General features: G+C 42.8%; 9 protein-coding genes across 9 annotated transcripts; 6 read left to right on the plus strand and 3 right to left on the minus strand.

Moving 5' to 3' along the window:
* Positions 1–126: 126 nt before the first annotated feature.
* F5Y00DRAFT_223536 (WD repeat-containing protein) lies at positions 127–4434 on the minus strand. The gene is made up of 2 exons (XM_048005888.1): positions 4117–4434; positions 127–4061 (listed from the first exon to the last, which is right to left on the minus strand). Exon 2 carries the CDS (start codon positions 3726–3728, stop codon positions 693–695), a length of 3036 nt encoding a protein of 1011 aa, XP_047869686.1. The 5' UTR covers positions 3729–4061; positions 4117–4434; the 3' UTR covers positions 127–692.
* Positions 4435–5674: 1240 nt separating this feature from the next.
* On the minus strand, positions 5675–6965 carry F5Y00DRAFT_223537 (uncharacterized protein). Its single transcript, XM_048005889.1, has one exon. The coding sequence runs from the start codon at positions 6902–6904 to the stop codon at positions 5936–5938; it is 969 nt and encodes a 322-aa protein (XP_047869687.1). The 5' UTR covers positions 6905–6965; the 3' UTR covers positions 5675–5935.
* A 1170-nt stretch (positions 6966–8135) lies between these two features.
* F5Y00DRAFT_269160 (uncharacterized protein) lies at positions 8136–9884 on the plus strand (the record flags this gene model as incomplete). Its single annotated transcript, XM_048012385.1, has 3 exons — positions 8136–8513; positions 8567–9322; positions 9621–9884. The coding sequence occupies 3 exons, from the start codon at positions 8136–8138 to the stop codon at positions 9882–9884; spliced, it is 1398 nt and encodes a 465-aa protein (XP_047869688.1).
* Positions 9885–10108: 224 nt separating this feature from the next.
* Positions 10109–11725, minus strand: F5Y00DRAFT_223541 (Calcipressin-domain-containing protein). The gene has a single exon (XM_048005890.1). The coding sequence runs from the start codon at positions 11342–11344 to the stop codon at positions 10556–10558; it is 789 nt and encodes a 262-aa protein (XP_047869689.1). The 5' UTR covers positions 11345–11725; the 3' UTR covers positions 10109–10555.
* Positions 11726–14405: 2680 nt separating this feature from the next.
* Positions 14406–17846, plus strand: F5Y00DRAFT_257063 (uncharacterized protein; the record flags this gene model as incomplete). The annotated part of the gene is made up of 3 exons (XM_048010503.1): positions 14406–14827; positions 14880–15332; positions 15389–17846. The coding sequence occupies 3 exons, from the start codon at positions 14406–14408 to the stop codon at positions 17844–17846; spliced, it is 3333 nt and encodes a 1110-aa protein (XP_047869690.1).
* Positions 17847–20536: 2690 nt separating this feature from the next.
* On the plus strand, positions 20537–22067 carry F5Y00DRAFT_257064 (terpenoid synthase; the record flags this gene model as incomplete). The annotated part of the gene is made up of 9 exons (XM_048010504.1): positions 20537–20697; positions 20746–20869; positions 20932–20950; positions 21004–21198; positions 21256–21415; positions 21464–21553; positions 21613–21646; positions 21694–21920; positions 21980–22067. The coding sequence occupies 9 exons, from the start codon at positions 20537–20539 to the stop codon at positions 22065–22067; spliced, it is 1098 nt and encodes a 365-aa protein (XP_047869691.1).
* Positions 22068–24031: 1964 nt separating this feature from the next.
* On the plus strand, positions 24032–24586 carry F5Y00DRAFT_59571 (uncharacterized protein). Its single transcript, XM_048013857.1, has 2 exons — positions 24032–24237; positions 24299–24586. The coding sequence occupies exons 1-2, from the start codon at positions 24213–24215 to the stop codon at positions 24535–24537; spliced, it is 264 nt and encodes an 87-aa protein (XP_047869692.1). The 5' UTR covers positions 24032–24212; the 3' UTR covers positions 24538–24586.
* Positions 24587–24655: 69 nt separating this feature from the next.
* F5Y00DRAFT_257065 (uncharacterized protein) lies at positions 24656–24958 on the plus strand (the record flags this gene model as incomplete). Its single annotated transcript, XM_048010505.1, has 1 exon — positions 24656–24958. One exon carries the CDS (start codon positions 24656–24658, stop codon positions 24956–24958), a length of 303 nt encoding a protein of 100 aa, XP_047869693.1.
* Positions 24959–25053: 95 nt separating this feature from the next.
* On the plus strand, positions 25054–25485 carry F5Y00DRAFT_257066 (uncharacterized protein; the record flags this gene model as incomplete). Its single annotated transcript, XM_048010506.1, has 2 exons — positions 25054–25323; positions 25438–25485. 2 exons carry the CDS (start codon positions 25054–25056, stop codon positions 25483–25485), a joined length of 318 nt encoding a protein of 105 aa, XP_047869694.1.
* Between the last annotated feature and the right edge of the window lie 245 nt (positions 25486–25730).

The raw sequence follows: 25730 nt of genomic DNA on the forward strand, positions 1-25730 counted from the left end.
GGGTAAGGGGTAAGGGGTAAATAGGAGCGTAGCCTTCGTCGATGTGCTGATAGAAGTAATCGAATGGAGCTCCTTGTTGAACTACCTAATGTATTATACTTATACCATACCAATTACCGTACCTCTGTATGAAATAGGATGTCATCTTTTTTTTCATTCGTGATTATTTCTATTTCCTATGGTATAGGTAAAATACCCTAAGTACCTAGAGTAGGAGCTAGGCATCCTGTCCCAATTCCTTGTTGGTAGCAAATCCTGAAGTTAACCCTCACCAGAACTCATAAGTGAAAAGTAAATAATAATAGTGTAAACAAAACGTGCCTACTGCCTAGACAAATTCAATTGATGCATCTAAACAAAGCAACTTCATCTCAAGTAACGATAACAATAAGTCTCCCTTTCCCTCCCCTTCCGAGCGCGCAGCCGCGGCACTGTGTCCCATAACTCCCGTGGGTTTTTCTCCTGTCAAGTGGTATCATGTTAGGAAGTCATTTTATGGACTCGATAGGCAGACAGAAGAGCCCTCTGATATCCCTACGGTATCCATCCCGGACGTTTCTCCCAAAAAGAACGAACAAGACCCAACGCCTTAAGTCTCTGAAGACCACATTCTTTCTCCATCCCTACTCCTAATGCTGCGTACTTTCTAATGCGGAGTACGCTTAATACACATTATAGAATGAATATCGCAACTACGTCGAACCGGTACTAGACTCTCCTCCAGATGAACCGGGTCGTTTTCCCGGCGAAATCCCTGGCGAATCGGGCTCTTGGTCCGACGATCCTCTGTAGCCAATTCGAAGCTTTTCATCCAGCAGAGCTACTAAGCGTTCCGAATATTGGTCCAGGAGGCCACTTAGCATAGTCTCGTTTAGAGCTTTGCTTCGCGTGGCTCTATCACCCAGTGCGACGGAGGTAAGGCGAAGTTCTTGATCTATTTCGGCCAAGACATCCTGGCTAATAGGGTCTGTGGAAGCTAATTTCCTTCGGTAGGCTCGGAGCGTCCGACATGCCTGCTCCGTAGCCATAGTAAGGGTTCCAGATCCTTTCAAATTATTATTGCTTTTGGTTTTCGCAGAGTTGAGAGTTGGTAGGGACGGTTGTCTCTTTACTCTAGCCTTTGGGCTAGATGGTGGGCTACAGTACCGGCTATCTGTTGACGGCCGCCTGGTTGGAGTGTCTCCAGAAATTGCCAATGCAGGGCATGCCTGAGGTGTAGCGGTAGGCGTTTTCGATGACGGCGTGGAAGCTAGATTGTATGCAGATCTCTTCTTGGTGAGACTTCTTGGAGGCGATCGTCGACCCGCCGAGGGAGAAGATCGTTGGAATTCCGCAAGCTCAGCTTTAGAGAGGACGCGCCGAAGTGTAGGCCGAGAAACAACAGAGTTATCCTTGGCAAGAGATAGCTCGCGGGTGGCGGTGCCCCATGCCGGATCTTGTAGGTCCATTTCCCAGACCATGAGAGTACCGTCGGATCCAACACTTACCACCTTAAGCTTACCATCCTCCTCTTCAACTAAAGTCACGCCATTTATGGCTTCCGTATGTCCCCATTCACGATCCAAGAAAGATCCTGTTTGGGCGTCATAGATTCTAATCGACTTATCTGTGTTCGAGACGCCTATGACAAATGTAGGTCCTCTGTCAACAGCCGGCCGAGCAGTGAGAGAATCCAAAACTACAGGTTCGATTCCGCTTTCGTCGATACATTTAAACGAATTTGAGAGCTTTCCGCTCTCCAAGTCGAATATACTCATAGTTCGGTCGAGTAGAGAGACAAGCACTGATTTCTCATCCGCGCCCATTGTCATGGATGACGGAGAAGCTTTTAAAGGTAGGGTTTTGGAGGGGATGGCCGCCATAACATCCGGGTCGCCATCTTTCTCTACAAGGTCGTGGACTTGCAACGTCCTGTCTAGGGAGCAAGTTATAACCTTATCCGCTGATGGAACGAGTACTTGAACAACCCTAGTAGCGAATTCAAGGGTCTGGAAATGTTTGAACTCTCCAGTGGTCGTCCTGTGGAATAACTGTGCTGTACGGTCACGACCACAGGTTGCAATGACAAACTTGGATTTGTCCTCAAATGTAGTGATAAACTGGCAATCTGAAGCGTGGGCTTTCATAGTTGACACGCATTTTAAGGTTGCGAAGTCGATGATCTTAACAATTCCCAGCTTGTCACCCGTGACGAAGTACTTCCCACCCTCGGTAGCCCGTACTAGGTTTAACTGATTAACTAGATCGGGCTCCTCTTCAAAATTTGCCTCTTCAAGTGGTACCTGAAAAGAGCATTTGATTTTACCCTCGACATCCCACAGTATAACTTGGCCGGATGCCGACCAACTGAAGAAATCGGCATCCAGATCAGTCGGGCGACGAAGAGCTTCGACACCTAGAATCGACTCTTGATGTCCTGGCATTGGTATAGGGGGAGTTTCTAGGTCCAGCGTGTCTGTAACCTTATCAAGTCCCCAGATATGGATAGAGCGCTTGGCATCAACTGTTACCATATTTTCCTCCAGAAATCCTATAGCAAAGAGACCCTCAAACGAACCAATGTTTGTGCGAAGGGCATTCTGGTCACATTTCACAAAAGATGCTAGGTCGATGGTTGCTAGGTTTCCCGATTTACCACCGAGGTAAACAATATCTCCACGGATAGCCACGCAAGTCGTCGAAAATCCACTTTCGAGGACATTGGTCAACTTCATCTGCTTATCCGTGTCGTCGAAGAGACATACATCGCCCGTCTCTGAGCAGATGATAGCCTTCGTATCGTCGATAGCAGCACCACACGAAAAAGTCGCTTCTATCATGTTATTAAGTATAACATTCCGACCAAGTAACGTCTTCTGATGCTGCTGATTGGTCGAGCTCGAATCTCCGGTGAACTTCTGTTTCATAGGAGACGGCGATTGGCCCTCTTCAACCTTCCACACTTTTACATGACGTACACCAAAGGTGATTAGATTATTGCCCACCCATACCATACCGCGGATAAAAGAGGTGCATCTGTTTTGCTGAAACAGCTGTGCAGCACCAGTTTTCGTGTCTATTTTCCAAATGTAGATAAAGCCATCGTGTGCAGTTCCGAGAGAGGCCAGGTACTTGGAATCGGGGGACCAAGCAACGGCCTTAACCCCATGCGCATGCTCGCTGATGGAGACGAGTGGGGTATCCGACGAGTTATCTTCCAGGCTGAAGATGAGCACCCGAGGAGCATAGCCAGTTTCGCCAACAGCTAGGAACCTCCCCTCTTTGCTAAGGGCTAAACACGTTGCGGCCTTGATCCGCTCTCGACTGGTCCACGTCTTCGATGACGTGGGGGATTCGGTCCAATCAAGGGAGCTGTGGGTTGATTCTCGCAACGAAGCCCTATTCCGGCTGTCGTTCGCCTTTGGAGTTTGGTTCGGTGCCGATGGGGAGTAAGGAAGCGGAGGTGTATTGTAAACGGGAACTGCAGAAGGGCGGGCTCGGTAGAAACGTTGGGTATATTCAGCCCCGTTGACGTCGACTACAACTACAGCTCCGCCAGCGATGTATGCAAACGAAGAACGTACGGTATCAAAACCTGTGGGATCGGCACAGGTGGTACCGACAACGCGCTTCAGAGAAAGGCGAGGATCTATAGAAGCTTTGCTGCGATGAGGCGATCGAATAGAGTGTGGAATAAAAGGTGAATTTGACGGAGTCAATTTCAGCCGGTTTGAAGGAGTGGATGCCATCTTCTTGCCATTGATTTTCCTAGAATGCTATATAGGGCTGACAATAAGTTCGGTTCAGTAACCGTCTTCTCCTTTTTCTTCTTTCAAGTAATATTGATGGTGCTGGAAATTTCTATGCGGTGAGGTGTCATGGGGGGAGAGGGCCTTGTGGATAAGGAAAATATGAGATGGCGCAGATAGCTAACAGCTAACAGCACACACACAGATAGATAGTCTAAAACAGAGACAGTAAGGAGGAAAGAAAAAAAAGTGTTTCTATTATTCCTTGGCGAAGGGGAATAGATAAGGGATATATTATTAGGAAAGGCGAGGGAAAGTTGAAAGGGTCAAATGCTATAACAATGTCAATTGGAAGTTACACGGCGAGTCATTATCACTCATGACTTACAGTGACGTGAAAAGAAAACAGCTGAGGAAGTCTTTTTAGGGCTGCATGTAGGTAAAACTGAGATAACTGGGATAGAAAGACGGAGACGGAACAAAGCCAACGAAGCACCGTATTCTGTATTAGCGTATTAAGTGTCCTATAAAGTCCGACAACTTGGCACCTAGTGTCAAGAGCGTCTTTAAGGAATGATGACCATTGATGCAGGTCGGTCCTTTCAAAAATAAGTCGGACCTCTAGTGATTGGAAGATGGGAAATATGAGGTGTGAAGGTGAGAATTTTGGGTCTTGAACATACAAAAAAGCATACAAAGTGGAAACCCAACCCCCGACCTTTCTTTAATGTGGATTTATTAGGTTGTCTTTTTTCACAGCTCAGCAAGAGCGAGTCGACTGGGGTTAATGCTAACGGGGAGAAACCGAGAAACCGAGAAGGTAATATGATTGGCTTGTTCCTGAATTTTTGCGGATCATCTAACTACTTTTGGTGTGACGAGTTCCCTAAGAGGTCGCAATATGTACGTACCATTGTTCGCCTAATCCGCATAGAGCTCCGTGAGGCTGCAAGTCGACAGGGGTATCACATTGACTTCATTCATGTGTTGCACTCTTTTTTCTTTTTTCTTTCCTTTTGGCCAAAGCTACCAACCTACCTACCTACCTTACTTGTCCTAACAATAGGTATTCCTTTGTATGCTTTATAAATAGGTCTTCGTATATTACAATTACACAATATGTCGACATATCCTAAGAATAGAATATATCCAAGTCGGAACTTGCTCGAGTAAAAAGTGCCCGGTTTCTAGAATAAGAGACCGTTATCGTGTAACTTACGGATCCGTACATGTCTCGTGGTACCAGGATGCCAACCTTTAGGTAGGTACGGATTAGACCACGTTCGGCAATGCACCAATGCAGCAACGCACGGCTGCAAATAGATCCAACAGATGAAGTAGGAAATGACAAGGGCCCCATGAAGGTCCCCGAGTTTTGGTAGCAATGTCACCCGTTTTAAGTAAGCTTTTCGATGCCACCATCCGCTTAAGCAATGCAGATGCACACACACCTTCAACAATATGAATATCATAGCAAATAATCCGTACGGAAATTTTAACTCTCAAAGTTAGTGGCATCTTAGGATTCAATCACTAATTGCTTGACAGTTCTTAGTTCTTTATGTTCATATTTCTATACCTTTACGTAACGGGATCTTAATAGTAGCCTATGCACTTGTAATCCGTCAAAGTAACGCAGTATAATAAACTGATTTTTATCCCACGTTATTATCATGCAGGCTTTCGACTAGTTATCCTCAGATATCTTAGAAAGGTATTCACAGCTGACTGGCAACTACACATAAGAAATGGGGGATGCATTGATGATCTGCTCTTTGTGCATGATAATCACTTACATAGGTAGGCATTGTCTATTCTTTGCATAATGCATAGAGATTTACAATCCACCAGCCCCATTGTCAAAATGGAGCATCCGAATAAATCTTTGGGAATGGTGGGCATCCAATAGACTGCCAAATCTCAGTGCGAAGATCTTAATGTTTATACAGCAAACAATACGAAAAGATAATGGCCCATGCTGTAGTAACTGTCTTTTTAACGGCGTTCTAGGCATACATATCTTAATGTGAATGTTTTATGGATTAGGTATTTTGATATGGTACTTCCCACCTCCACCCCAATCCAAGCATTCACGATGCGACCGTAGGTCATATAGAGTCCTCACTATAGAATAATTCGAATGCGAGCTAAGTTTCCATTATAGAGTGGCGTAATATACGGGTATTCCCATCCCTCAAGCAAGGTAATTACTCCAACCCTCTATACTTCCTCGACTGCCTTGGAGGCTGCGTCCGCGGCCCCCTTGGCCTATTCCAGTAAGGATCTCTAACGATACCCTCGCGACGCCACTTGCGAGGCGGCTTCTTGCCCAGCGCAGCCATCTGGCTCCAGATGTTCTTGCCACGGTTGAACCAGCGCTGCGTGCGGTGCATCTCCTCCTCGGGGGTAGGCGTCCATTTAGTCCTGAGAATACGCCGGATGGCTTCCGGTGACACCATGAACTTATTCGCCAGCACCTCCGTCGTGTAGTCTTCCGGGAATTGCGCGTGCAGTGCCCGGATGCCTTCGAGGGCATCTGGCGACAGCCGCTTGCGCGGCCGCCAGCCCTCTGGAAATTTCGCCTTGAGGACTTCTTTTTGTATCTGCCATGGTTCCTTCTTAATGGGCCGCGGCGTATCGAATGCCGTCTTAGGCTCGTCTTTCATAATCTTCAGTCTCTTCAACCTCTTGGTCTCGACGGGTGGTGCAGAGTCTGATTTCGACTCGCCACGGGCGTCAGACTCGGCATGTTTGTTTCGCCGACCACGGGTCTCGGTTTTTGGCTTGTCTAGGTTGGAAACGAGGGCGTCGATAGATTCAGGGGTGAAGTCAAGGATTGCACCTTTACTTTTCGCCCGATCTAAAATGTCTGCAGAGACATTAAGCACTGGTACATCGGGCTCCTCTACCGTAGCATCGTCCGAATGTTTTTGTTGTGTGATTTCCGAGATTTTATCGGCGTCTAGTGAATTCGAAGCTCGTCCCTGTAATATTTGTCGTGGGAATTGTAAGGCCGCGGTGACACTATAAGGTCTGGCAAAGGCGAACTGCGACTGAAAGTTGCTGGCTCTCGAATATCGTGGTTGGATTTGCCTAGCAGAATTAGATAGTCGAAGTTCCGTGAGGCTTTGTACGAAAATCTTCAAAGACGTCGTGCGACACGAGCAACTCATCATATTCCCCCGGTGCTGAATGGTTAGTTGCGGCGAGGGGATAGATAGAAGGCTAAGGTGAAAGATTGAATATTTTTTTTTCTTGGTTTGCCTTCTACAGTAAAGTTAGAAATTATTCTGCAGGGCTCCGAAAGCACGGACCTTTCCGCATACAAGATCCATTTATTTTAAGGTTATGTGGGTACTGTGGGGAGAGGAAATATATGGTACATAGGTACATACTTGACTCGTCCCCCTTTACTCAACAACGTCAGGCTGGATACCTAGGTAAGTAGGTAGCTATGATGTTGATGATGGGATTTTGCTTTTGTTGTGGCGGTTATACTCATATACATAAGCAATAGCATAGGTATGTATAAAGAAATTACTAATCTTCGACTAGCATTAAGAAACTTTAACCCATAACCAGCGAGTTCGATAAGTCAAGTCAGGTCAAATAACCATATAGACTTGATCGCCTATAAGTCAGATCAAATATATTAGCTTATAAGGCTTACATATCATCAAAAATATGCCTAAGGTTTACCTAAGGATGTTGTGTGTTGTGTTGAATGCGAGTAAAAAGTTCCTATTTAGGACACATGCCTTGCTACCTTACAGATGATTTTCTTGCCTTATAGAAAACAGTAAAAGATGAACAGGTCTGCATATGCATGTTTAAGACTTCTTTATTACTCAGCTCTCGAAGGTGCTGAAAGTAGTTTCCAGCCGTGTAATAGCAGTAAATCCGGGCTATCGCAGGGGTACCCTCCAGTTTAATAGGGGGTAGGTCGCTAATATGTAATAATAAAAAGAAATAGTATAGAAATATAGTGCGGTGTAAACCTTAGGCTTTTGTGTTGCCCGGGGGGTGACCTCTAGTATACGTACATCCTCAATGTACGTACTTGCTACACAACTAAAAAATATTTACGATCTACCCAAGCCACCAGGTCAGGTGGTGTCCAAGTCAGCTCAAGCTATTAATTGACTCGTCGAACTCGCTGCCCATGACATTATTCTCGACATCAATACTATAGCTTCGTTGGACGATATCAATATACTAGATCAGATACTTCAAAAGGATTCTGGTTCTAAAGTCTATATCGATATCAACACAAGCTATTCATAATTATTGCTCGTATTGATAATTCATCTTGATATCTTTGTTGTCTTACAAGGCCAAATATTCCAATTTCTTGATCTAGATAACAATAATCATTATATCTTAGCCAGGTAGACCAGACCTATCATGATGGTTGCAAGCAATAACTACGGCTGGCGAAAATGTTGGGATCTCAAAATCAACTGGACACCAGAGCATCTTACAGCAGAAGATTTGGAACCTTTGATACATACGTACGACGCTGTTTCCACAGAGGCCGTCGAGAAGTTAAATGAGATCTGGTCCTTGTCTTGCAAAACAAACCCTTCTGAGAACGCAGATAGTCCAACAGGGAAAAAGAAAGCCAGACAAGACCTCTATGAACTGCTTCAAGAGCACGCTTTTACCGATGACAAAATTGGCAAATTATGGAATGAGATCAATACCATTCCAGATTGGGTCGACTGGGAGCAGATAGAAAGAGGACAGAAGGTGTTTTATCGCTATGGAGGGCCAGCCATAACAGCCGTGAGTCGAAAATTTCTTCAGTTGATCAAACGCTTGTTGATATACAGGTATAGTTGACATTCCTATCTCTCTTGGGCGGATTGGGAAGTGGACGAACTGTCGAGACTCTCGACCGTACTGGAGGTTTCGGTGTGGACGTCGTCAGACGGCGCTTGCTAGAAACCATACAGCATACACTAAACGTAACACGCAACCTAGAATCTATAAAACCGGGCGGCGATGGTTTTGCAGATTCGGTTAGAGTTCGACTGCTCCACGCGGCAGTACGCCGGCGTATCATGCAGATGGCTGAGAAGGAGCCTAGGTACTACGACATGAAGATGTACGGCGTACCGATCAACGACCTCGACTGTATCGGCACTATCTGTGCTTTCTCGTCGACCCTGATATGGATGGGCCTTCCACGGCAAGGCATATGGCTACGGAAACAGGAAATTGCCGATTACCTCGCGCTCTGGCGCTACGTGGCTTATCTCATGGGCACGCCTCACGACTGGATGTCCACGCCAGAGTCAGCGCGGCGCATGATAGAGTCGCTGTTGGTGGCAGAAATCAAGCCTAGCAAGGCGTCTGCAAACCTCGCCAACAACATCATCTCCGGGCTTCAGGACCAACCGCCGACATATGCCCCGAGGGGATTCCTGTGTGCCCAGACGTACTGGCTCAACGGACGCGAGTTGTCAAAGGAGCTAGGGGTTGAGGAGCCGAGCTTATACTACACCGCCCTCGTGGCTGGGCAGTGCATTCTATTTGCGACGTTTGGTTATATCAACCGAAGTGTTAGCTATCTAGACGAACGGAACATCAAGGTGAGTTGGCCTACAAATGTACACTGAAAGTTCACTCCAGTCCCGTGACGGGGGCTGTGTCCTCGTAGTCCCACTTCGCTTCCCACCATCCGAGTCATCATAGCTATAGCAAATCCACGCTGTTCAAGTGGACAATGCTTTCCTCGATGTCATCCTTCTACGGCAGGGATGTATGCGATCAAGTGATCTGCGCCTCCGCACCGCTTATCTCTCCACGTATCCCCCTTATCCCGCGTATCTGCGTTGATGACCGCGATAGACGCTGCTCACTAACCAATAAACACTTTTGATACTGTAGCTATTCCGTAAGGCTCTGTACAAAGTACTACTACAGGACAAATCTGAAGGCGCGCTGGGCTACACGGCCAAGTTTAACTTCAAGTACATGCCTTCATTCAACCGGACGACAACCGTGCGTGGTCCGGCGCCGGCGCAAGAAGGGAGGCTGAGGGTGCCGGGAAGAATCGAACGCGTGGCACTGATCTCGCTACTTACTTTCGCTGCCGTCGTCTATATTGTTTCTTCGTGGTGCTATGCTAAGGCCGTGAGATGGATGGATTAGGTACTTGTTAGATGAGTCGTATTTCGTTAACTGGTAAGGTAAGCCACGTATAGATACGGGATAATAAGCACCTCTATTCCTCTAAATATCTTTTTGGCATGGCGTTGCCCTTTAGGCATTTTGTGTATTGTCGGGTCAACCTTGTGGTCATCGGCTTTGGTCCGGGATCTTACTCTGACTTGAAGGATTCAGCGCGAAATGAAAACGATTTGATGCGTATTATATTCGAATCCTACGGGTAGAGCCGCAAAGGCTTGTGAGTGTGCATGATCTGTCTACGAAAGTAATGGTTAAGGAATCTTACAATGTTTCTGACATTGATAAACACATATGTGCACCCAATATTGGTACTAGGCTAGTTGGTGAGCTCTAATGAATATTGTATAGTATGAATGCGCTTTCAACCCCTTTTGCATTTCTCGCCTTGGAGATCTACCCTCTATAGACAGCTAATATAATCTGTCCCACCAACGTGCTCATTACTCGACATACCAATGCTATGCCCTATCGTAGGCGATGTTATGCTGCGGTGAATGTGGATATCGACCCAGACTCTAGACTCAAGACCCAATAACTACCTGCCCTTCCGTAACGCCATACTACCGGAACTGCAAGGGAAATATACTCGTTTTCAACCCCTACCCAACTACAAGTTATATGCAACAGATTTCTTATTCCATAAGCTCAACAGGCGGCCGGGCTGTATGCGTCTTTATCGGAGGCGTATTTCCACCTAGACTAGGTCCTAATTCTGTAGGTTCATCTGTCATATCGTCCACCGAAATAGCTGGTAGATTCGGACTGCCACCATGCTCATCAGGATGGTAGATCAAGGTACTACTCCTGCTCCTGCTCTTAAATGTGGTAGGCCCAGACTCTACCGGAGAGGTCGGAGAAAGGTCTGCGGGAGCTGCTTGGTGACGTAATTTCGCTAAAGCCTCCGCTAAGTCGTCGGCGTGAACTTGCTTGTTCGGCGCATCCTCCAATTTCATCTCCCAGCCGTGAGGCGGTGAGGGAGGCGGGCTGATAAAAAATAACTTGCCGGCATCGGGAAGCTGCAGCCGGTCGTCCTTGTGGAGATCAAGAGGAGTAGGTTGTCCGAAGTATACTCGGCACCGCTCGCCCATGATTGCCTCGCCGTCCCATACTGACCGTACCCTGATAGCAGCCTGCTCGTCGAAGAAAGATACTATTATACGGCGGAATGATTTTAATGGTGACCACGTATATATCGGTGCGGTCCCTTGAATAAGCTCACGAAGCGTTTGTAGGTTGTCAGGGCGGAATATTTCAGTGTCGTTTAAGTTGGTGATAAGTAGGGTGTTTGTGGGTGGCGTTGGTTGCGTTAATGGCGGTAAGCTGGAGAAATCTAGAGATAGAGATCTAGATGACCCACGCCGCTCCATGAGGGGCCGCGCCGGCGAGGAGGGGATAGAAGTCGGTGATTGAGACCCGGACATGCTTCTTGTGATAATCTCCAAACGCTGCTTGGTTTGAATATAGAACAGAGAGTTCGTTCGATTCGCGAATGTCGAAGGTTAGCGAGATAGTCGCTGAAATATATAATTCTCTTGTAAATGAAGGATTCTCGGTGTAATGTATTGAGTTTTCTTGTGAGAGGTTGTTGTAAGAAGGGAAACGAAAGGGAAATAGGAGGAGGTGTAGTGGAATATGTATGGGATCTCGGTAGTGGCTGCGCAAGTTACCTAGAAGCGGTGGAATTGAGTTAATGCTACCTAAGTTAAGTGGTTCAGTGGTAGATTCTCGGGTCGTTTGGAATTTGGGCGAAAGAGACGCTGAGCCGCCTCAGTGGATTACTAGGTTTACAGTGCCACGCAGTCAAACCTTGATATCCCTCCCTTACCCCACCCCATGTCTAGCGCCAGCCCGTACTAGCCTATTAAATTGACTTAGTTATCTTGGCTCAGCGGCTTTCCGGTGCTTGTGCACTACAGGTACCTAATGCATTGTACATACACTACGGATTACCTAGGTACATACGTAGTGACAGGGGGCGGCTATGTATGCATCGTTTACATACACTAGTAGTAGACCTATATAGGCGTGTATCCACCACCGACCGCAGCGTCGTATGGATCATCTCAACGCGTATGTGCAATACGTATCACTGGGTAAGGTCAAAGGGTTTAGATATCGTCAACCTCACAGCCTAGGTGTCTGTTAGCATTCTCCAATGCTGCTAAGCCATTACCATAGCGTTGGATACCCAAGTAAGTTTCGTAAAGCACGGCTACGAGAGTCAACCTTATTAACAAGGGATACTTACCCATCGCCTTTCTAATAGTTAAGTGTTGTGTAAGAAAGAATTTGTACTCCAATCCGTACCCTATTAGTTGGCCACGAATAAACATCCCATAAGCCTCGCTAATATTCAAATCTAACAACGCATTGAGTACGGTAACCTTGTGGTATCTTGGCTGGAGATTAATATGAATTTCATGTGATGAATTAACTATTCGGGCGATGTAAGTAACTCCCCGACATCTAAAGGCGTAAACGTAACTTCAATCAATACAACTTACTAGCAGCGGCAAAGCATGATGCTCGCCTCGGGACTCATATCCCTAGGTTAGGTAATTAATTTATAGGCAAGTAGTATGCATATGGGACAATTAGATTTTGGAGGAATATAATGCAGGTACTGCTCGGGAATTCCTCTTACACAGCAGAGGCTTTTCGGCTTAGGTACCCTTGTATGCCTGCAGTACTACATCGTGACTGTACAGCCATAGTCACTTGTCCGCCTGTTGTGATCGTCAACTAACGTTAGGCGAAACAAATAAATTCTATATCAACGTCTCAGACATTGATTCAGCATTACCAAATGACATAGTTTATTTGTCTGCTTACCTACCTAGGTAGTTATCTGGAATCATGTTGTTGGACAGTGCTCATGCAATGCCGTCAATAGTGGAGAGCAAAACCACCACCGCACGATAAGTCCTATACAGGAGGTTGGCTACGTCCAGGGCCTACCTAGGCGCTAATGTCATGTATGTATTGAAATTTAATGAAGGATCGCGAGTATGTAAACGCAAGTAAACAGCCATAGATGCCTCGGTTACTTACATTGAAGTAAATGCAAGTTTGAATTGCAAAAGCGAAAATGAAGCGAAAAACGGCTTTTGCATAGCCTCATTGTACATACATACACTAGGTGCAGGTGGCCTCTCCCCCACGGACAACCTTACCTTCCATTCCGAAAAACACATCGGGGCAGAACCTTAAAGGCCGAGACCGTTTAGCTTAGATCGGCACCACAAATGTGGCGCAACCCCGGCTTTCCGTTCCAGATTCCAGAATGGTGGCTGAATTCTTGTGTCACTGGTTCCCTCCTTCGTAAGCCACCACGTGACAATATCACGATTCGGGTTCTCCGACATCCTCGTTTAATGCCTATCACCTCGTTTCAATTAAGATTTTTATTCACGTACTTTTAATACCTTGCACTAATACAGGTATCAATCTGGTTTGCATGGTTAAACCAGATTGTCGAGTCTATCCTTCGTGGTTCTGGTTTCGTAAGTCACGGGTTATCGATAGAAAACTTACAAATATCTTAAACTGAATGTATCATTTATACCATCCAAGTCAGCAATCCAAGTCAGCAGTTAGCCTAGCCGCAATAGAGTCGGTGTAGGCGTGGGAGTATCGGAGATCCCATTAAATCAAATCCGGTAAGGGAGTTCTGCTTTCGATCTCACTTACTTGGTAGGTAGGGTATTGAAGTATATCTTATTGTGTTTGTCTTTCCTCGAACGACTTGAAATGAGCACACAAAATGACATACCTATGTCTTGGAAAACTTAGTCAGCATCTCGAAGAAAGGGGGACAAAGAAATCTTTAAACCAAATCGGCGCTCTACTTGAACGAATGTCGAGGACGACGATATTGCCATCCAGCGCAATTCAGATATGCCCACTTCGACATGGTATCTATTGAATTTATTTTCCGCTGTACAATGAGCGTTCCAATATCCTCCAGAAAGGAACAACTCTTACCAATGATAAGCAATACTATCAAGATAATGGGGATTTACTTCGCATCACTAGGTACTTTAGCTACCAGAAGATGGCCTCGAGAAGGTGGTTATGACCTTAACGATTCCAAAATTGGGAGTAGGTTATGCCTTGAGATGACCAGAACGTGTTGATTGACCCTGAACCGGACTTGGCACTGTCTCCAAATAGAATTAGCAAATGAGACCAGTCATTGTGCTGAGATAGAAAGGGGGGGTTGTGTGTGAATCGCCAATCATATAGCACTCAACTCGATATCTCGGAAATATTAACGCGCCGATCGCGGGGTTTTGTCAGTCTACATATCACAGCCTTGTTAACTTTAGGTAAAATGAGCAAATTTCAGCTGATTCATCCCTACCTAGGTAGTTATCTAGACTCTAAAGACGGCTCTACTCCGTACCGTTAACTCGTCCTCACCTAATCCATCGGAGCGTGAACACAAATATCTAGAGCGAAAAAGAAAAACGCGTTACAACAATGTCCGGCCTCGAAGCTTTAGGCGTTGCTTGCAACATAATGCAAGTGATTAGCTTTGCCCACGAGACGATCAATTTCTGTAAAGAAATATATCAAGGTCGATCCTTCAACGAATACAACCAGCAGAGCGTCGTATCACTCGTGGAACTCTCAGCTCAACTGCAAACGCACTTTCAGCAAGCGAAGTCACAATCAGCCAAAGAGAAGCGGCTTTCTGACATTGCCCAGAAGTGCAATGTTGCAGCTCGTGCGCTCGAAGATGAAGTCAAGTTCCTTACGTCTCACCATGCAAAAGGTAATCTTGCGGCGACTATAAAAACTGCGGTGAAGGCAAATTGGAGGAAGAATCGGCTGGAGAGACTGGAGAAATCACTCGAAAATTACCAGAATACAATGGAGTCCCATTTACTAGCTCGAGTATGGTAGGTACTTGATTCATCCATATTGATAGCGGCGAGAATTAAAGATTACAAGCACACAGGGCGATGCTATTGAGATCCAACAGAGCCAAGGATTCGAGAAGCTAGGCAAAGATGTCCAATATTTTACGTCTCAGTATGCCGCTGGCCATACAAGAATTGTCGACCTTATCAAGACAGAGCTAGTCTTGGTCAGAGCCGAGGCGGTTAAAGCGACCCTGCAATCCGAGGAGTCAATAAAAATGCATGTCACATCGACAACAAACAACCTTATCCAGAGAATGGACCAATGCACGATCGAATCGAATGTAAAATCTTCGACTAAGGAACAGCAAGACCGGTTTCTCAACAGTCTCAGATATGAAGGCATGAATCAGAGGAAGAATGACATAACTAGCTCATTAAAGGATACCTTCCAATGGATTTTCGACTCGGACTGTGGTGAAACCCCTATACAATTATGGGACAACTTTGGAGACTGGCTCAAGTCTGATAGTAATATATACTGGTAATGGTCTCTACTTCTGATGGGATGAGTTGAATACCGATTCTAACACGGATTAGGATTGCTGGTAAACCTGGCTCTGGAAAAAGCACACTGATGAAGTATCTCTTGAAAAGCCCCTCTACAAAAGCGGCATTAAAGATATGGAACACAGACCCTATCATATTGTCTCATTTTCTCTGGAAACCGGGCTTTAAAATGCAGAAGAGTGTCAAGGGGTTTCTTTGCTCCATCCTTCACCAGGCTCTTCTCTCCGACAGGATATCTCTAGCTCTAGGCTCGATCCTAGAAACCTCCAAGCCCTTGCTACTAAAACAAGAGGCTGCTGATTGGGACGTTGAAGAACTGAAAGATCTCTCTTTCACAATATTGGGTAGCGATATGTTCCCAGTGTGCATATTCCTCGATGGGTTAGACGAAATATGCGAAGAAGACGGGCCGTTTTCGCTATTGAAATTGATCGATGACCTAAGGACAAACCGCAAAGTCAAAATATGTGTTTCCAGTCGTCCCGAACCGGTGCTTCAGTATAACCTATGCAGACACCAACAACTGAGATTGCATGACTTGACACGTAATGACATGAAGAAGTTTGCAGCTGCGCAAGTGCGGCCGTATGTGAACCGTGGTATGATAACCAAATCCTTCGGATCAGAAATCACAAGTTCTCTTATCGAGAAAGCAGAAGGCGTATTTCTCTGGCTTCACTTGGCATCACGAAGCTTGATTGGAGGAATAGAGAACGGCGATACAGAAGACATTCTCATGCAGCGACTTGAGGAGATGCCTAATGAACTGATGAAACTCTACTCAGACATGTGGAAACGAGTGAATGGAGACTCCAAAATCTACCGGGAAGCTGCAGCTCGATATTTTAATTTGCTTATTTTGGACAGCAAATTTAGGGAAAAATATGGTTATTCGTCTGATTTTCGAATACGCTTTTTCCAATTAATGGGTGCGACACAGACCAAACTCCAAGATATCATCCTCGAGAAACAAAGCTCCGTTAGCGTGGCGACTTTGGAACAGACTTGGGCTGTATCTGTAAAAGATATACAAGTTCGGTGTGCGGGCCTCCTGGAGGTAAATTATAGATGGGATGATTGTGAATTCTGGGAAGTACGCGACCCGAATCATTACGAATTTATCCGAGTACAACAAGGGAACCCGTGGGTACAATTCATTCATCGAACGGCCTATGATTTTATAACAGACACCGAAGAGGGCCATCGTATTCGCGCGTATGACTCTTCCTCATCGGAAAAACTATATATCCAGCTCGTCAAAGGTCATCTCATCATGGCGAAATTTCTTCGGGGTCATAATGAAGCCCTTGAAGATGTGTTGAGGTATCTATCTGAAATAAAAGACTTAAGTCTACAACCACGCATCTATGAAATTCTGCGACACGTATGGGCCTGGTATCACGAACGTAATTACCGAATTGCTGGAGAGGATTCTTCCGATTCATTCTGCACTGGGCCTCATTTTTTAGCTCTTCTAACTGAATCTATATATCGAAACTTCATTTTATCTACCATCAAGGGATCATCAAATCCATCATCATTAGCCACACACGTTTTGAGAAACATTCACTTTTCGATTACTCGCGGAGATTCTGCGTTAATCGAGAGGCTTGATTGTTTCCTAGAATCACTCCTTGCTCTAGGGGCAGATGCAACGTCCCGAGGGCCTCGTATAAAACTACGCGAGCGAGAAGAATCGGGGAAGGAGCCAGTGCCATTTGTCAGTCCATTTGCGAGTTTCATAATCAAACTCTTCGACTACCATAATATCTGGCCTGAGCCTACAGTCAGGCTCTTAGAGACGTTCATGAACGTTAACCCTGACCTGCAAGAGCGCGTACCACTAATTGTTGAGTTTTTTAATAATAGCTTCAGAATTCAAGAACACAGCAATTATGTTGATACCGATGACTTCTTCTTCTTCTTCAGATTGCCTGTATCCCAGGACTATGAGCTGCTGCACTTGGGCGCATCTCATATTATGAGCGATGGAGTGTCAATACTCTTGAATATTAGTGTTGGATTTCTCCTCGATGCTCTTCTTATGAGAGGTCTCCCTTTAGAGACAGGTTTGAGGGACGGGCAAGCATCAAGATGCCAATCAGCCCAATTAGTACTTATATATGTTAACGGACTTCAATATATTGAAGGGGGTAACTCAATATCCCGTGCTCGCTTCCGACCGATAGACGTAAAGGTCACAGAGCGCCTATTGTCTTTGCTGCTGCAGTTCTTATGTGGTACAGATCTATCATCCGACAGACTTGAAGAATGTACTAAAGTTATTCGGGATATCTGCGACAGATCGCCAAATTATGAAGTAGTACACGAATCTGGTAGAAGCCTCCTGGCCGAGGAAGATTGCGGCTATCGCTACGAAGGACCTGAGGACAATCATTTTATGGGGGATGAATGGACAGAACATTGGCCTGAGGTATGTAGCGATATAAGTAGTTGTGCGGAGGAGAGCGACGTTGGTTCATTATGAGATCGGCCAGTGAAGGCTTCGCTTGTCTTAACTGCTTGAAAAGGGTTTAAGAAAGTTTAGTGAGTAATATATCTATAATATCTCATTACCCAGCACCTTGAAAGTTTATCGGACTAGAAATTAAGTTTAAAATTGAATAGGATGTTAGGTAATGGTGAAATGGCCGCACGACGCACGTTATAGCAAGAATAATTACAATATTTATATCGAAAAATAAAAAGAATTTATTAAGGTACTTAATTCATTAATAATAACTTTTAACTTTTAAATAACCCATTACCATTTTTAATAATTAATAACTTTTAAACAATAAAAGACTTAATTTTTATTAATTATATTTATTAATAAAGCTTAACTTAATCGGTATATTATTTAAAAGAAAAATAAAAAAGAAATTACATATATGTTTTTAATACGAGGAATTAAACCTCGAACTCTTCGGTGAAAACGAGGTATAATAACTTATTAATCTTATATAAACATTTTACATTTTAACATTTTACCATAATAACCACCACTTATTTTTAATTAATTGTAAAAATTTTAATTTATAATTAAATAAAAAATAAAAGTTATTATTATAATTTATTATTTTTAAAAATTAATATTTAATATATTATCCGTATATTTAACATATAATTAAAAAATAAAATTTTATTAATTTAATTAACTTTTTAATAAAAATAAAATTTATTATTTTTTACACTTTTTTAATTAACTTTATAACGTATATAATATCGTTTTTATTTTATTTTAAATATTAAAATTAAAAATTTAATTTATATATTTTTTTTTTAAAACTTTTTAAACGTGTTTAATAAATATTAAATTAAATAAATATAAAAATTATTTAATTATATAAATACCGTACTTTTTTAATTAATTTTTAATGGTTTTAAACTTATAAATAAACGCGTTATTTTAAATAAAAAAGTTTTTAAATTTATAAAAAAATAAAAAACTTTTTATAAAACATTTTACGGTAAAATTTTAATAATATACCGTTTTATTATAATTTAAAATCTTTTTTATATACGATTAATTAATTAACTTTTTTTTTATTAAAACGTAATTAAATTATATTTTAAACTATTATTAAAATATTAAATTTTACGTATTTTTATTTATTTATTAAATTTTATTAATAACGTTTAAATAATAATTATATTATTTATTCGTTAAAATTAATTAAATTATTTTTAATAATAATTTCGTTTAAAAATAATGCTTATATAAAAATTTTAAACTTAACTTTAAAATAATATTTTTTAATAAATTTTCGTTTATAATAAGTATTTTTAAAAATAAATATAATATAATTTATAATTTACCATTTTTTTAAATATTTTATACGTAATTATTATTAAATTGTCGAATTATTAATTAATAAAATTATATAATTTTATATTTTTTAATACGTTATATAAAACTTTTAATAAATTAAAATATATAATTATTTATTTTTAAAACTTTTAATAATACGGTTTTTAATTTAACGTTTTTTAAAATAAAAAATGTAATTGTTTTTAAAACGTTTAATTTAATGCGTAACGGTTTAACGTTTACATTTAAACGTTTTATTAATAATAATTTTAATTACGTTTTTCGTTATAACTTTAATTATAATAACTTTAATTTTAAAAGTAAACTTTTAAATTTTACGGCGTTTATTACTTAATTTATAACCGTATTAACATAATTTAAATAATATTTAAATTTACAATTATTAATTAAAATTATTATATATATTATTATATAAATAAGAAATTAATGCGGGGAAGTAAAGCGTTTATATAAAATTAATAAGTTAATGTATGTTAACCGTTACATTATACCGGACTATTTAATAAATATTGCCAAAATGGAGAATAGTGAAGTCTTAATAACGTACTAAAGTAACCGAAGGCCTAACCTTTACGTTAATATAATTCTACTTTATAATCGGGAAAAGAAACAAGTAAGTAAGGTTTAAAATGTTGAAGTTATAACTTTCAAATAACGCCACACAAAAACACAGAAACACAGAACACGTCATATAAGAATTGGTGCTACCTAAAGGATGTGCTATATTCGTCAGTGGCGTACTGTAGGACAGGGCATTGTATAGTCACATGGAACTCCATTTATTTGGCTTGATTGCAATGCAATCATTGCATTGCAGAAGGGCGGACCACAAGTGCAGCACGGATATCTCCTTTAGAAAATCTTCAGCTGAAGCAGAATCAGCCCGGTTGTAAGTAGTCCCACAATTCATAACTAAAAGGCTATTAGAGGTAACGATACTACTTCCGTACAGTCAACCGGATATCCTTCCTCTAGATATATCAGACATTCCCGCCAAGAAGTTCGCAGAAGTCTTCCCATGAGCTAAGAAAGAAACACGGCTGACATGCAAGAAGCTATCAAATACGAAACTAGCTGAGATCACGGGCGGGATGTCAGATTGACCGCTTGACCAAAAGGTATCTTGTAATCACATAAATGTAGTTACTAAATATATGCGAGACGGGATCTCGGTATACATATATGGCTTCCCTTCTTGTATATTAAATAGACGGACATTGAACTCTTATATGATTTGAAAGGTCAAAATCCAATAAATCGTTTCTAGATACTGCTATCTATGTCCTTATTACTAGTCCTTTACAAGACCAACAACTTTGCACTATTTCTCTAGAGTTGTCACTAAGATGTCGACACTAAGCAGCAAGACCGATTTCGAATTACTTCTTGCAAAGTGTATCGGCCAGAGGGTTGAGATTCCGGATCTTTTCGTTCTTTGCCCGTGGGATTTGGAAGTATCCCCTCTAGACGAGAAACTAGAAAAAGAAGTAGAGCTATGGCAATTGAGGTAAGGCTAAGATACCCTAACTACTGACTCAGTTCTCTGACAATTAAGATGGATCAATGACCCAACGAGCTTGAAGCGTAACCGTATAGTCGACCCTTGCCTATTCGCACGGGGGATCGCACCCAAGGCAGCCTTTAATGAGCTAGTGACTGTTGCTAAGTACCAGGCTTGGGTGAGTTCAAGGAGCTGTTATCTGGGGAGCTTGTTTAGGCAAAGTTACTAACAAAGTGCTAGCTATATTACTGGGACGATGGTGGGATATTCAAAGTGTCAAAATTATTTATTATTACTCTGACCTTATCACAGCCTACGACTTTGGAGATTTCGATAACAAGTACGACGAGATTGTCGCCCACCAGAAGCAGACAATAGAGTTACTCCGCGAAAGTCTTTTCAATGAACACCCTAGCTCCATCGACCCTATCGCAATCGCTCCGGACTTTCCTACCGCGCAATCAATCCATGAATGGGGGGCTATAGTAAGCGAGAAGAGCGTATCTTGTAAGGCCGACTTAAACCGCAAGGAATAGTTGTGTTATTAACCTAGGTATATATCAGCCTCATTGAAGAACTGGGTTTTTAAAGTCCTTGTCGACTTTATCACGGCCGCATTGTACCTCCAGGACGAGTTTGATAAGAGAAATATCTTAGATCTCGAAACTTATAGGAAGATCCGCACGGACTCATCCGCGGCAATTCCTACTTTAGCAATGGTTTTGTAAGCCGCCATACACTCATCCAGGTTTTTAAGCTAATACCAGCTCAGGTTTGCCGATCAAGTCGCCTTCCCTTGTTGGTTCTTCGACCATAATCTCGTCCAGAAAGCTGCAGAGTTGTCTAACGTCATCGTCTGGGTGTAAGCGTCCTTGCATAGGTAATATGAATGCCAAGATGCATGATACTGACAATAAGCAGCACCAATGATATCGTGTCATCGCGACAAGAACTCGTAACTATATCATCCCTAATATATTATACTATACTAATAACAAGAAGCAATGCAAACATGTCGACAATCTTATACCTCTTCTTGTCCATCATCAAGGAATCACACCTCAAGAAGCCGTCGACGAAGCAAGCAGAATTGCACACCAGGCCTATCTGGATTTTGAGGCATTAGAGCCACAGCTGATGAAGCTTGGCGAAGATCGAAATGCTGTTTACGAAATGCAAAGATTTATTGCAAGTTGTAGACATTTATGCACAGGCATTTTTAATTGGAGGTAAGTGGCAGCGTTGTTGGTCTCAAATAAAAAGGGGTAAAAGGCTAATCGCGCGATAGCTATCATATCAAACGGTATGTTCATTGGGAACCTGGGATGGATCGTGCGAGTGTCTCTGCTGTACTTGGGGAGGACATACTAAGGTAATAAGCTCGATGTGTTCAACTGAGGCTGGTATGCATGGGAGATGTGCTATGTACGAACGTCCAACGAGGGGGTCACGTGAGAGTCACGGGACCCAGAAAGTGAATCATGAGTACGAGGTGTTGTTCACCCATGATTCATGATTCAATCAGAATGTATGAAGGGTATAATGAATATAAGAAGGGAGGATCTCCTTGTGTATCTAGTCATTTATTTTACAGTTATCAATCTAAGCCTGGGATCTAGGTACACATACTCAGGGGAAGGACTCCAAGCCTTCCTGACGAACACTTTAGTATTACTTATTTTACCACATTGACTCGTATTGTTACTGTTTACCCAAAATCAAGACTCAACCAGCATTATACTTTAAACGTACCTAAGTATAGGTTCGTCACAAGACAGAAGAAAAAAGTTGATTTACGACGTTAGCCCCAGTTTCTCTTTTTATATTAAGTAATAGAACTCTACGTGTCATGTAATCTAAAATAAATAACCGGAGTCTCTAAACTGCCTTTAAATTTCTAGGGTGAGGTAGGTATTCATTGACTGGAGATGTTTGGTTAGCAGATATTAGTAGTCATGCAAACTAGTTCAATGAATATTTACCTACCTAGGCATGGTGGCTATTTCCGATTATTTATGAATATCTCCAACGCCCATAAAGTCAAATACTGGTGTTTAATAGTTGGTGTGACGGCTGCCGTCTCCATTCCCGCTATATTTTTAGCATGGAATGTGAATGCCATCTTAGAGCGGTTCCAACTACGGGCTAAAAAGGACTCTACGGAAACATCGCCGACTACAAATGCAAGCAGTGTCCTAACATAAAAGAATACATCGAGATTTTATAGCGAGAGACTAAAGAGGAGGTGGCGGAGGCGTGACAATAATGTCCTCCCACAGCACGAGGGCCCCTAACCAGACGCTATGATCAGTTAGGTGTCTATATAAGTGATCTCTCAGTATATCGAATAAACCTCAAATTTTAACCCCGAGGTCTGTCCTCTCTTCCAAGAAGTTCCTGGTATATGCATATATCGAACGCCTTTAATACTTACATAGGTAGCGACCATACTCGCCAGCTAGAGTCCTTACCGGCATCTTCAACCCTACCTATTCCAATATGCGGATGCGCGGCAAGACATTTGTGCTCCCCTCAAATGCCTCTAAACGGGGATGTAATCGTGCCATGATTTTTCTCTCGTCGCTGTTGGAATGAGGCTCGGCCGGAGCACGCGCTATTATACGTTAGGTACTTAGAAACCCACTAATTTCCAAGCCTCTCGTGCAATACAAATTAATAACTCAATAAATAAAATATACATCAGAAGAGAGCTTGATTGAATGAGCAAAAAAAGTCCAGATCGGAGTGTGTGAAGATGTAAAAATGAAAAAGAAAATCGGCAAAAAAGGCAAAAAACATACAACACCGGGGATTCGCTGGTCGTCACCGACCCAACTACTAATCCGGCGGTATCCGGCTTGTCTAGGGGAGAGCGGACGGGATCCCGAATTTTCCAGATCCTATGGTCGTATGTGATTGTACATGCGTTTATTACGGTATATATGTATGTGGTCGTCTGTTGAGCGTATCGGCAACCCCTATATTTCTCCGGACCTAACCCCCCCAAGACCCTCAAGATTAGCCAACATGAAGATCAACACTAACTACACTGTGTGCATAATAGATCCATCATAATTGAGACATAGGTAATATGATGGCACAGACGAATCAAGGGATTTATACCGTATATTGAAATCCTTGCTCTTACGTAAGTACTGGCAAATTATATTCTTGACGTGATCTTGCCTGTCGCTACCGCTATAGCATCCCTTTTTATTTATTTATTTTTTTTCAACATCGGAGTGCAACTATATAATGCTACTTACTAGCCAGACTATCCTTCGATGATCTTAGGGAAGGAATTGCCACCGCCGAGACCCAGAGCACAGAATCCTAGCGAGTTACATCTGCCATCCTGTCGTCCGTCAGGGCAAGCGGTACGGGTGAATAGAGCGGTGGCTTTCCCAGCGACGTCACCGTCGTCGGCAGTATTATCATCACCAGTTGTGCCATTGGTAGTATATCAGACCGATTATGCTGCTTGCATAAGGCCTTAGCTTGGGTATTTTACTACAGGATGTATGAGGGTCAGGGTTTTGTGTTGGCGTAAGCGATGAAAACATAATACTGGCGAAGAGGCTAAGTTGCTGATATAATTAACTGAAAGGTCTAACATGTAGATATCCAGTCCTGATCATTAACACTATCTCACATAACACCTACATTACGTCTTGGTATCACTTAATGAGCTCAGTGGCGTTCAAGATACCAACAAACCAACCAGGCTTCGACGCAAATATGCAATTCATCGGGTTCCGCGGATATGTTTCCCTTTGTTGGTCCTTCTACCTCTTTCCAACCCCCGTCTCCATCCCAACCTTATTATCGCATACACTCCGATCATGAGCTCCAGAGAAACCGTACTCATTACGGGCTGCAGCGATGGCGAAATTGGCTCCCAATTAGCCATCGTCTTCCAAGAGCGCGGGTTTCACGTTTTGCTACAGCTCGCAATCCGCCCAAGATGTCCAAGCTCAGGGACCTGCCTAACGTGACGCTATTATTGACGCTTGATGTTGTCAAGCCAACTGGTATCAAGGCTGCCGTTGAAGCAGTCTCAAGGAAGACGGGTGGCACTTTGAATTACTTAATTAGTAATGCCGGACATAATCATTTCATGCCAATCCTAGACGAGGATCTAGACACAGTTAGAAACCTCTTTGACATCAATTCCATAGCTCCACTTGCTCTTACGCAAGCTTTTGCCCCTTTACTTATCAAGTCTAAGGGCATGGCTGTATATATTACCTCCATCGCTGGACACTAATATTCCATACATGGGTATGTTCTTTATTCTTTTCTCCGCTTCAACCCCCGTTGATAACTTACACAGATCCCAAAGGAACCTATGCGGCATCGAAGATGTCTTCGGAAATCGTAGCTGAAACCCTACGACTTGAATTAGCTCCCTTTGGTGTTGACATCCTCGAGATTGTTACGGGTGCTGTCAAAGCATTGGGACAGATGTATTTTGATGATTTTCAGCTTCCGGCGAACTCCCTCTATAAGAGCATTGAAGATACCATTGCCAATATAGCCCAAGGTAACGATGAAATTCCTAGGATGGAAACGCGGAAGTATGCCACTGCTGTTGTGGACGAGATTAAAAAACCGCACGACAGGCCGATTCTGGTATGGCTCTCACGCTGATACCGTTAAGATGAATACGGAAGCAATAGGGGTGTCTCAATCTGCTATAGTATGTCTGAAATCCCTTTTCTTCGTGTGTGTGCTAACCTAAAGTAGGACGCTAGAACTGCCATGGGAACTGGGCTTGATACACTGGGGAAGTAAAGTAATTACCTGACTGATAGGGGGCCGTTACACTACAAAATCAATATTATTTCGTCTGAGTTAACCGAGATAGTAGGATGATACGTTAAATGGCTTGGTATTAGATTGCGGACGACATGTCATCTCCTTCACAACGGCCTATAAAACTATCATCGCAGAGTTAACCGCCAGATTCATATAACTTCGGTTGGCCCTCTTCAAGCTCCTCCGCCCTCGCAAGGGGGAGTAATGGGGCTGAGTAATGA

This window comes from Daldinia vernicosa (assembly GCF_022497035.1).
Source record: "Daldinia vernicosa strain CBS 139.73 unplaced genomic scaffold F5Y00scaffold_2, whole genome shotgun sequence".
In the NCBI taxonomy this organism is placed as follows: domain Eukaryota; kingdom Fungi; phylum Ascomycota; class Sordariomycetes; order Xylariales; family Hypoxylaceae; genus Daldinia; species Daldinia vernicosa.

What these genes read in the sequence shown, in the direction of transcription:
- F5Y00DRAFT_223536 (XM_048005888.1), bottom strand. Translation starts at nt 3,728, where the DNA reads ATGGCATCCACTCCTTCAAACCGGCTGAAATTGACTCCGTCAAATTCA.
- F5Y00DRAFT_223537 (XM_048005889.1), bottom strand. Translation starts at nt 6,904, where the DNA reads ATGATGAGTTGCTCGTGTCGCACGACGTCTTTGAAGATTTTCGTACAA.
- F5Y00DRAFT_223541 (XM_048005890.1), bottom strand. Translation starts at nt 11,344, where the DNA reads ATGTCCGGGTCTCAATCACCGACTTCTATCCCCTCCTCGCCGGCGCGG.
- F5Y00DRAFT_59571 (XM_048013857.1), top strand. Translation starts at nt 24,213, where the DNA reads ATGAGGGTCAGGGTTTTGTGTTGGC. An exon ending in GGTCAGGGTTTTGTGTTGGC is followed by an intron (nt 24,238 to 24,298) that starts GTAAGCGATGAA and finishes ATTAACTGAAAG; the next exon opens with GTCTAACATGTAGATATCCA.